This window comes from Piliocolobus tephrosceles, chromosome 17 (assembly GCF_002776525.5).
Source record: "Piliocolobus tephrosceles isolate RC106 chromosome 17, ASM277652v3, whole genome shotgun sequence".
NCBI lineage: Eukaryota > Metazoa > Chordata > Mammalia > Primates > Cercopithecidae > Piliocolobus > Piliocolobus tephrosceles.
The window spans coordinates 4,699,156-4,710,753 of NC_045450.1; the positions used below are offsets into that span (position 1 = coordinate 4,699,156).

General features: G+C 52.7%; 1 protein-coding gene across 8 annotated transcripts in view; it reads left to right on the forward strand.

The window, feature by feature from the left end:
• MGRN1 (mahogunin ring finger 1) overlaps positions 1–11,598 on the forward strand; it is a 66,310-nt gene that overhangs the window by 35,983 nt on the left and 18,729 nt on the right. For 4 of the 8 annotated variants that reach the window (XM_026447561.1, XM_026447563.1, XM_026447567.2 and 1 more), the window contains exons 6-9: positions 2,876–2,942; positions 3,258–3,310; positions 6,878–6,925; positions 10,137–10,205. In XM_026447561.1, coding sequence (XP_026303346.1) covers positions 2,876–2,942; positions 3,258–3,310; positions 6,878–6,925; positions 10,137–10,205 — 237 coding nt within the window. The remainder of the gene's footprint in view (positions 1–2,875; positions 2,943–3,257; positions 3,311–6,877; positions 6,926–10,136; positions 10,206–11,598) is intronic. The other 4 variants (XM_026447562.1, XM_026447564.1, XM_026447568.2 and 1 more) reach the window with 1 other exon arrangement.

Consider the following 11,598-nt stretch of genomic DNA (forward strand, 5'->3'; position numbering starts at 1 on the left):
GGGCCTAGGCCCGTGTGGACTTGGTCTCCAGGCTTGTGGTTTGTTCAGCTGATGGCTGCCTGCCCAGGGCTTCTTGTGTCGACGGGTTACATGTGCCATTCATTCTGATTGGAATGGAACTCTTAGCTCCAGATGGCAGGAAGCTGCGGTAGCTGTGTGCCAGGTGCCTGTGGGTATGGAGTCCCTGCTGGGTGGGGACATCCCTGGGAGCGCCTGGGTGCTGCCAGCCTTTGCCCTGTGTCCGTGTCCACGTAGCCTTCCTGGTTGGCAGTCGGGCACTTTCTCGACACTGCTGTTCCTGCCTGTCGCCTTCTCCTGACTGCTCTCTCTGGTCCGCGTGACTCTTCTCCTCGTCTGTGTTTTCGGTAGGAAATTCACTGTGCTGACAAATCTTAGGAAGAAACATTTCCCTCTGTTCCTTAAATAATAGTAATATTGGGCCAGGGGCAGTGGCTCATGCCTGTAATCCCAGCATTTTGGGAGGCTGAGTCAGGCGGATCTCTTGTGGTCAGGAGTTTGAGACCAGCTTGGCCAACGTGGTGAAACCCTGTCTCTACAAAAAATACAAAAATTTAGCTGGGCATGGTGGCAGGCGTCTATAATCCCAGCTACTTGGGAGGCTGAGGCAGGAAAATTGCTTGAACACAGGAGTTGGAGGTTGCAGTGAGCCAACATCCCGCCACTGTACTCTAGCCTGGGTAACAGAGCAAGACTGTGTCTCAAAAAAAAAAAAAAAATCATAATAGTAATATTCGCAACAACCGTAGCAGCCACCACAGGCAGTGTCTCTGTGCTGGGTCTGTTGAGAGGACTACATTTGTGCTTTATCCTTGAAACCCATGCGGTAGCACAATAATGACCCCATTTTACAAGGAAGGAAGCCGAGGCTCATTGAGATAGGAGGACCTGAGATGAAAGCCACCGTGGGCCGCTGGGGTGGGGATGTGTGCCCCTGCCCTGCTTCTGCTGCCCACTTCACGGAGGGACAGTGGGAGACGAGACATCCTGTGTGTGTGTTGGTTCTGAGCATTGCTGGTTCGGGGTGAGTGCTTGGCTGCGGGCTCAGGATTCCCGTGTGCTGGGCCAGGAGTGGTCCCACCTGGACGTCTGTGGGGGGTGGTTGCTGCAGACATGGAGGGGCTTGTTTCTTCCTCGTGAGTCTTGGTCACTGAGGCCTGTGGTCGGCCTCGGGAGGCAGGACGCTCTGCCCCGACCCAGGTGCCCTTACCTGGGCTGGGCCTGCCAGGCCCTTCCTCTTTGATGTCTCATCCATTTTTTGTTTTTGTTTTTGAGGTAGAGTCTTACTCTGTCCGCCAGGCTGGAGTGCAATGGCGCGATCTCGGCTCACCGCAACCTCTGCCTCCTGGGTTCGAGTGATTCTCCTGCCTCAGCCTCTCGAGTTGATAGAATTACAGGTGTGCATCACCACGCCTGGCTAATTTAGTAGAGATGGGGTTTCACCATATTGGCCAGGCTGGTCTCAAACCCCTGACCTGAGGTGATCCGCCACCTGGGTCCCTGGGTCTCCCAAAGTGCTGGGATTACAGGCGTCAGCCATGGCACCTGGCCTTGTTATGTTTTTTTTTTTTTTTTAACACCTTTATTGTGTTATAATTACCATCTCCTGCAGTTCACTCGTGTTAAGCAAATGATTCGCTGGCTTTTAGAATGCTCACAGTGGCGCAGCCAGTATCCGTTCTTTCAGTAAATCTTGATTGGGAAATAAATGATTCTTTTTCCTCCCAGAATAAACAGATGCATGTGTCCATTGCTGTTCTGTGCCAGACACCGAGGATGTCATGTTGACTGGAGAGGCAGGGTCCCTGCCCTCCACAGAGGGAGTCAGGGAGCCTGATGGTGGCAGGTGGCTTTCCTGGTTGCCAGGCTATGAATGATAGAAGCCCAGGGGCCAAGTGCTTCCTGAGGCCCAGAGAAGGACTTGGCCTGCAGAGGGCAGGGCGAGACCCGCAGAGCAGTGCCGAGGAGTAGGGCTCCAAGAGGATGGTACTGTGCTGGGCTGACTGCCGGGGCCCTGGGGGCCGTGGGGAAGAGGGTGGCCTTCAGCCTATGCACAGCAGGGTTGGGATGAAAGCAGGAGGAAGCTTCCCTTTGGACTCAAGCCAGCCTTGTGGTCTCCCTTGCTTGCCTTTTGGGTTTGCTGGGGCCAAGCCAGATGCCTTCAGAAAGTCACAGGGAGTTGCCCAGTGACCAGCACTTCCCCTCCAAGGCACACACCCAGGAGAAGCGAGAGCGCGGTTCAGGCGGACACTTACGCAGCGCTGCTCACTGTAGCCAGGACGCGGGCCCAGTCCGGTGTCCGTCACGGAGGAATGCATGCGCAGCGTATGGATGTCCACACAGTGCCTGTTATTTGGCCAGAAACAGGAAAGCAGCACCGATGCGTGCTGCACTGTGGGTGAACTTTGGAAACATACCTAGACAGAAGGTCACCTGTTGTGCAATTCCATGTAAATGACAGGTCCGAAAATGGCAAATCCCTGGAGACAGGAAGCACGTGGTGGCTTCCGAGGGCTGGGGGAGGAGACGGAGAGTTTGTGGGTGCTGATGGCTATGCGTGGGGTTTCTGTTTGGGGTGATGAAAAGTTCTGGAAATGGATGGTGACAGTCGCATGACATTTTAAATGCACTTTACTCAACGCTGTTGAAACATGGTTAAAATGGCAGATTTTATGTTTTATCTGTTTTAACACACACATAAAAAAGGTGCCAAGGCTGGCATCCGCCTTTCCTGCCATCTCGAGGCGTGTCCTCTGAGCTCTCTCTGCCTGCTCTCTCCAGCTCATCTGTTGACCGACTCCAGGCTTCCAGGCCTGGCTTTGTGGGTCCTGACCTTTCTTGCCAACTCTCTCCTCAGCTGAACTTTGACCTGGACCGAGGCGTGTTTCCAGTGGTCATCCAGGCTGTGGTGGACGAAGGAGATGGTGAGTGCATCCTCTTCCATCCTCCTGGGCGTGCAGGCCATGCAAGGAGGAAGTGTGTCCTGAGGGAGGAGTGTTTGCAGCAGTGATGAAGCAGGCCAGGCATAGGGCCTTGGGCTCGCCACAAGGCAGGGTGTGGGCAGCTTGGAGTCTGGGGCAGGTGAGGAAGTGGAAAGTGCAAGAGGGTGGGTCCCAGAACAGACTCTGGACTCTGTGCAGGCTGAGCCCTTGGTGCCACAGGCCTGCCAGGCTCGGGGAGGTGAGATGCCTGGGTGGGGCAGGCCCGGACTCTTGACTGCTCTGCCCCTCTCTCCCCAGCAGTGGTGGAAGTGACTGGCCATGCCCACGTGCTCTTGGCCGCCTTTGAAAAGGTAAGTGCCATCTGGCCATCACCTTCCCGAGGACCTGGGAGTTGGGCAGCGGGTGGTCTTTTGAGATAAGGCTGAGCAGGGATTGGGGCTTCGTCGGGTGGCTGAGTTTCAAGGGCCCGGGGCAGGTGGGGGTGTGCCTGTGGCTTCCTGCTTTCCAGAATTCTGGTCCCGAGGCTGAGCGCCGCTGTCAGGAGACTTTGCATTTGCTTTTTTCTTTCTTTTTTTTTTTTTTTTGAGACAGAGTCTCACTCTGTCACCCATGCTGGAGTTCAGTGACCTTGGCTCACTGCAACCTCTGCCTCCCCGGTTCAAGCAATTCTGCCACCTCAGCCTCCCGAGTACCTGGGAGTACAGGTGTGCACCGTCATGCCTGGCTAATTTTTGTGTGTTTAGTAGAAACAGGGTTTCACCATGTTGGCCAGATTGGTCTCAAACTCCTGACCTCAAGTGATCCACCTGCCACGGCCTCCCAAAGTGTTGGGATTACAGGCGTGAGCCACTGGGCCTGGCCTTTTTTTTTTTTTTGGAGACGTAGTCTCGCCGTGTCATCCAGGCTGGAGTGGTGCAGTGGTGCAATATGTGCTCACTGCAACCTCTGCTTCTCAGGTTCAAGCGATTCTCCTGCCTCAGCCTCCAAGTACCTGTGGTTACAGGCCCATGCTACCATGCCTGGCTAATTTTTTTTTTTTGTTTTTTTGAGACAGAGTCTCGCTCTGTTTCCCAGGCTGGAGTGCAGTGGTGCAACCTCGGCTCACTGTAACCTCTGCCTCCGGGGTTCATGCCATTCTTCTGCCTCAGCCTCCCAAGCAGCTGGGAGTACAGGCACCCACCACCACACCCAGCTAATTTTTTGTATTTTTAGTAGAGACAGGGTTTCATTGTGCTAACTGTGCTAGTCAGGATGGTCTCGATCTCCTGACCTCGTGATCCACCTGCCTCGGCCTCCCAAAGTGCTGGGATTACATACATGAGCCACTGCACTTGGCCACACCTGGCTAATTTTTGTATCTTTAGTAGAGACGGGGCTTTGTCATGTTGACCAGGCTGGTCTTGAACTCCTGACCTCAGGTCATCCGCCTGCATCGGCTTCCCAAAGTGCTGGGATTACAGGTGTGAACCACTGCGCCTGGCCTTTTTTTTTTTTTTTTTTTTTTTTTTTTTTTTTTTAATTTTATTTGTTTGAGATGACGGAGTTTCGCTTTTGTTACCCAGGCTTGGAGTACAATGGCATGATCTCGGCTTACTGCGACCTCCGCCTCTTGGGTTCATGAGATTCTTCCTGCCTCAGCCTCCCAAGTAGCTGAAATTACAGGTGTCCACCACCATACCTGGCTAATTTTTTGTGTTTTTAGTAGAGATGGGGTTTCACCATGTTGACCAGGCCGTTCTCGAACTCCTGACCTCAGGTGATCCACCCACCTCACCCCTCCACAGAGTGCTTGGATTACTGGCATGAGCCACCGCATCTGGCCATCTTTTTTTTAAACTGAGTCTCGCTCTGTTGCCTGGGCTAGAGGGCTGTGGTATGATCTCAGCTCACTACAGCCTTGACCTCCTGGGCTTAAGAGATCATGCCACTTCAGTCTCCTGAGTAGCTGGGACTATAGAAGTACAGCACCATGTCTGGCTAATTAAAAAAAAATTTTTTAATAGAGAGGAGGTCTCGCTGTGTTGCCCAGGCTGGTCTGAAACTCTTGGCCTCAAGTGATCCTCCCACCTTGGCCTCCCAAAGTGCTGGGATTATAAGTGTGAGCTACCATACCTGGCCAAGACGCTTTTCAAAGGGTACTTGGAGTGTGTCAAGGGAGAATGTTCTAGACTGAGGCCAGCCCTGTAGAATTCTGTAGAGCCTGCTGACACAGGCTGGGGCTCCCACAAGGTGGGCTCCCTGCAGTAGACTTACTTCACCCTGGGGTGTGCAGAGATCAGCAGTGTTGTTACGTTCTTGGGCTGTAGCTTTCCCACCAGGCTCAGTGTCCTTGGGTGTCACCTGGCACATGTCACAGAGCCCCAGTCCTGCTACTCCTTCCCCCACGTGGCTGCCACATCCTGACCGTGCAGACTGGTCAGGCCCCACTCCTTGCAGGAGGCTTTTCCTCACACCACTCAGGACAAACATCTGTTGTCCCCACTTGATGTTCACAGGGGCAGCACTCTCCTCTTGGGTGTCGTGGCATCCTATGAGCCGAGTTGGACACTTGGCACAGAGCAGACACTCAGGAAACACTGCTAGGATGGACGAGGGGCTGCTGCCCACCTGGCATTGGTTTCTCCTGAGAAGTTGGCGGAGGTGATGGGATGCATCCTTGTTTGTTAGTGCCTCGATGGCCCCACCCCCAGTGTACACTGACGTTCATCAGCACCCTGCCATTGCAGGTCTGCGTGGCACCATCCTGCAGGCCAGGAGTCAGGAGGGGAAAAGGATCCCATGAGACAGGGCCCAGCCTGCCTGCTTCGGGCTTCACGCTGCCTCTGGGTCCTGCCTAGCCCAGGCTCTCCACCCACCTCCAGCCCCATGTGCGGCCACAGACCCTGAGAGCTCTAAGTGCAGAGTCCAGCTCCTCCCTGTGATCTGGGTCTTTCTAGAGCACCCCAAGGTCGGGGGTTCTGTAAGCTGGGTAGAGGACCCTCGTCTTTGTGTCCTGTGGCGAGGCTGGGTCTGTTCTCTCCCGAGTCCAGGACCACAGACTGTGGTGATGCAAGTGCCCTGGGCAGAGGGCAGCCTTCTGCCTTTTTAGCACTGGGCTCCCCAGCTTCTTTTCCCAGCCTGGCCTCGTCAGAAGCCACGGTGACTGTTGACACATCTGCGCCTTCTGGCAGAGGCAGATGGGCCATATCTGGCAAAACGGTCCATTTTGTGCTTCGAGTACAGAACCCAGTGGGAAACTGCTTTATTTTTGGAGTCCAACATTCTGGAAATTTCTGTCAGAACCCGCCAGCCTCACCGGAAAATTCTGAGTGCTGGTCATGGTTGACTGAGAAGGGATAATGAGTGCTGTTGCGAGGTCGCCATCATTAACCTTGTGAAACTCTGAGCGGTGGTGTGTTTCCCTGGATACCACCGGGCACGCTTGTTCTATTTCGTTCCCACGTTTTTAGAGCTCTGCGGTTCCCTGTGTGTGCACCCCTGTGCGTGCTCCCACTCTGTCTTTCTAACTCAGCCGGGCCCTGGGAGGGCAGGAACCTGTTTTGTCTGTCTTGATTTTCGTTGCCAGGTGCTGCTTCTCGGTGTGCAGGAGGCCCTTGTCCATCAACCTGGCTGACTGGCCTTCAGCTTGAGTGTGCTTGAGACCAACCGAGGAGAGTTGGGTTCTGTGGGTCAGCACAGGGTCCCAGGGCTGTATGTTCAGGAGGCTTCAGATAGTTTCACAGCCAGGCCTGAGGACCGTGTTTTGAGAAATCTTGGCTCTTTCGTTTTCAGGTGGCCCCATCCTTGTTTTTTTTTTTTCTTTTTCCAGCGGCGGGCATGAATTGGCTGGGGCAGGGTGGCTGATCCTGGAGGCCACACAGGGGTGCTCAGAGGCGCCAGCTTGACCACCTTAACCTCTGTGTCTTTCTCCCCTGCAGCACATGGACGGCAGCTTCTCTGTGAAGCCTTTAAAGCAGAAGCAAATCGTAAGTCATCAGAGGAAATACTTCCCGTTTGAATTAAGGCACACACACACAGTCCCATACATACTCATACATAGACACCATGCTCATACATAGACACACACAAACACACGGACGTATACTCACATACTCATACATAGACACATATAGACACACGTACACATGCACATATACTCATAGACACATACATACATAATCATATATATACTCATAGACACATATACCCATACATAGACACACTCATAGACATACACGTGTACACACGCACATATATTCACACACTCATAGCACACATACTCATAGACACACACGTACACATGCACATATACTCACATACTCAGACACACATTTGCTTGTACACATATGCACATACACTCACACGTAGACACATACACATAGACATACATACACATAGACATACATATACATTCACACATACACTCGCACACACACATACAGACATACATACACTCACACATACCACACACACATACTCATACATACAGTGACACACACGTACATAGACACACTCATACACACAATGACACATTCATACATAGACACACATGTACATATACGCAGTCACTCACATACTCATACAGACACATACTCATACACATTCACACACATAGACATTCATACACACACACACACATAGACACACATGCACTTCGCACACATACATAGGCACACACTGATACACATACACTCACGCACTCACATGTCTACTCATACACATGCTCATACATAGACACACATTCCCTCGCACACATATACAGACACACTCATGATCATTCGCACACATGTACATAGGCACACAATCATGGACGTATACACACACACTCACATAGACACACTCATACACATACAGACACATACACTCACACACACACAGACACACATAGGCACACTCACATATAGACACACATAGACACATACACACACTCTCACACCTACTCACATACAGACACATACTCACACACACTCTTCAGTGCTCTTCATGCCCTGGTCTTCCTAGGCCACCCTTGCTGCCTTTGAAATAACTGTGCAGGGGCTGGGCACAGTGACTAACGTCTGTAATCCCAGCACATAGGGAGGCCGAGGTGGGCAGATCACATGAGCCCCAGGAGTTTGATACCAGCTTGGCCAACATGGTGAGACCCTGTCTCTACTAAAAATAAAATTAAACGGGTGTAGTAACACATGCCTGTACAATCTCAGTAGAGGTTGCAGTGAGCCGAGATCATACCACTGCACTCCAGCCTGGGTGACAGAGTAAGAGTCTGTCAAAAAAGAAAAAAGATAGCTGTGCAAGAGCCTGTTGACTTCCCTGTGGAGCTCTAAGCTGTGGGACATTGGGTCCCTGTCTTGGGTGAGCATATGTGTATTGCATGCCCACCATGTGCAGGGACTCTTGCAGGCCCTGAGTTCTGTCCAGTTTGGGCCATGGTGTCTGGAATATAGTGTTGAGTAAATATTTGCCGAATGAATGGATGGATGGAAAAGGAAGGAAAGAGACCAGAAACAAAGTTTGCATCTTCTTCTCTTCCTTACGAGGAAGTATTGGACAGAGACTTGGCTTGACTTCATCAATACTTGAAGGATAAAGTAGCCTAGAATAAATGGAGCTATAGAGCAGTCCATCTGTTCTCTGGGGTCAGTAATCCTGGGATGCTGTATTGGGAAGTGTTGTTCCTGGTGGCCTCACATGTAGGCGCTGAGAATATAGAGGATGGGGTTCCCTAAACAGCACTGTTAGATCTTGCAATGAGATGTCCTAGGCTGTGCCTAGCAGTTACCCTGTGTGTACTGTTGGGGCACGTAAGACCTGTTTCAAGCCACCACTTGGGCATGATTTTTGTTAGCTTTTTATTTTTTTTAATATTTAATTTAATTTTAATTTTAATTTTATTTTATTGAGACAAGACAGTCTCACTCTGTTGCCCAGGCTGGAATGCAGTGGCGCGATCTCAGCTCACTTCAACCTCTGCCTCCTAGGTTCAAGTGATTCTCGTGCCTCAGCCTCCCAAGTAGCTGGGACTACAGGTGTGCGCCACCATACTCAGTTGATTTGTTTTGTCTTGTTCTGTGTTTTTGACATGGAGTCTCACTCTGTCGCCCAGGCTGGAGTGCAGTGGCGTGATCCCAGTGTACTGCAACCTCCACCTGCTGGGTTCAAGCAATTCTTCTGCCTCAGCATCCCGAGTTGCTGGGACTATAGGCACATGCCACCATTCCTGGCTAATTTGTGTATTTTTTGTAGAGATGAGGTTTTGGCGTGTTGGCCAAGCTGGTCTCGAACTCCTGGCCTCAAGTGATCTACCAGCCTTGGCCTCCTAGAGTGCTGGGATTTCAGGTGTGAGCCACCGCACCCGGCCGTCTGTTGGCTTTTTGGATGATAGGTTGTCCAGGTGTGGTGGCTCATGCCTGTGATCCCAGCACTATGGGAGGTGGAAGCGGGAGGATTGCTTGAGCCTGGGGATTTGAGACCAGCCTGGGCAATGGAGTGAGACCCTGTCTCTATTTAAAATGTAGATCACAAATAAAAGACAGGTGGAGCAAACTGTAGCAGGTCCAGGTCCCTGCAGGTGCCAGGGGAATAGGAGACCCCGGTGATGGGCAGGGCCTCGTGTTGAGGGAGCTGGCCAGCAGGCCCTGGGCTCCCTGGAGTGGTGTTGCTGGCCCGTGGTTCGTGGGAAACCCAGCAGCACAGACTGCTTCGCAATGTGGTCGGTATGAGGCTCTTCGGTTGCGAGTGGGCGGCAGGACAGAATCACCTTGGAGACACTGCTTTGGTGTCTTTGAAACCAGAGAGGCTTTCATGTCTTGTGGAAGGAGGGTCTGGAAAGCAGTGGGCACCTAGGCTGCTGTCTGGTGCCTTCAGGCGTCGGCTCCTTCTGTCCTTGTGAGGCTGGTGGCGGTGGAACCGAGTGGTGATGGGGGTGGTGAGGCGGTGGTGGTTGGGCCTGTGGGTTGGCTCCAGGCCCCCAGTGCTGGGGAGAGCCACCAGCTCCAGCCCTGTTCCAGGTGCTGCTGGTTGGGTGGGGGCAGGCAGCGGGTTTTCCCTGCCCCTTCCTGGCCCCCAGGGGTGGAGCTGGACGGGCCGCTGGGCTGGAGGCCTGGAACCTTGGAGGCAGGGCTAGGCCAGGTGGGCGTGGAGGAGCCCTTACATGGCAGTTGGCAAGGGCCCAGCGAGCCCCTCTCTGCTGTCCAGGTGGACCGGGTCAGCTACCTCCTGCAGGAGATCTATGGCATCGAGAACAAGAACAACCAGGAGACGAAGGTGTGTACCTGGGTGAGGTTTCCCTCTGCCATTACAGAAGCCCACACCGGGAGCAGCCGGGGGACAGCAACGCTTGCCAGGTCCCTTCCGTGCCTTCCTCTGGAGTCCTAGACCACTAGGTGCCATCATTTTTCCTTACTTTTTTTTTTTAAAGTGAACAGTTTGTGGAACATTGTGTCCTTTCTCCAGCACATTCACTGGCTTTTTACGTAAATTGCCATCCAGGTTCCCCAAGGCAGCCCGGGAATGGGGGCCAGTGTCTCACCCTCCAGGCTCAGCTGTGTGGCACCCTGCCACCCGGCCCCTGCCCGCCTCCCCATGGACAATGCGTCCCTGCAGCTCCTGGGGGAGGGATACCCTTTCTAGATGTCCAAAGAACCGGCCGTGGTGCCTGACAAATACGCCATGGTGTACCCAGCCAGGGAACGTAGCAGGGGATGAAATTAGTTTTTTTGTTTTTGTTTTTGTTTTTTGAGTCAGAGTCTCTATCTGCTGCCCAGGCTGGAATGCAGCAGGGAGATCCTGGCTCACTGTGGCCTCCACCTCCCAGGTTCAAGCGATTCCCCTGCCTCAGCCTCCCGAGTCGAGTAGCTGGGACCACAGGCGTGGGCCACCTCACCCGGCTCATTTTTTGTATTTTAGTAGAGATGGGGTTTCCCCATGTTGGCCAGGATGGTCTCGATCTCCTGACCTTGTGATCCACCCTCCTTGGCCTCCCAAAGTGCTGGGATTACAGGCGTGAGCCACCATGCCTGGCCTAATTTTTAATTTGTGTATTTTTAGTAGAGATGGGGTTTCACTATGTTGGCCAGGCTGGTCTTGAACTTCTGATCTGAAGTGATCTGCCTGCCTCAGCCTCCCAAAGCACTGGGATCTCAGGCCTGAGCCACCGCACCTGGCCGATGAACTTTTTTAAAGGCACACTGCCATGAGTGAAACTCCTGCCTCTTAACATCTCTTGGAAAGTCTCACAGGCCTGCTTCATTGTGGCATCTGGGCCCAGCGCAACTGGAGCAGCTCCACGTGGCGGGAGCAGAGCACCTAGCCAGGCCTCGCCTCAGCCAAGGGCAGTCAATGCATTCATGTTTCACTCAAGGGGCGGTCGACTTTGCCAAGAGGGCCAGAGAGGGATTGTTTTCGGCTGCCCAGGCATATGGTCTCTGTTGGATCGACTCCACACGACCATTACAACAGGAGCAGCCGGGACAGTATGAAAATGAGTGGGTGTGGCAATGTTACAATAAGATTTTATTTACAGAAGCAGGCCGCAGGCCTAGTTTGTGGGTAACTGGTTTAGATTTTTGGCTTTCTCTTGGTCCAGTTGCTAATGTGGTTTCCGGTAGCTGCCATTAATGGAAATATTTCTAACATACTAACTTTTTTTTTTTTTTTT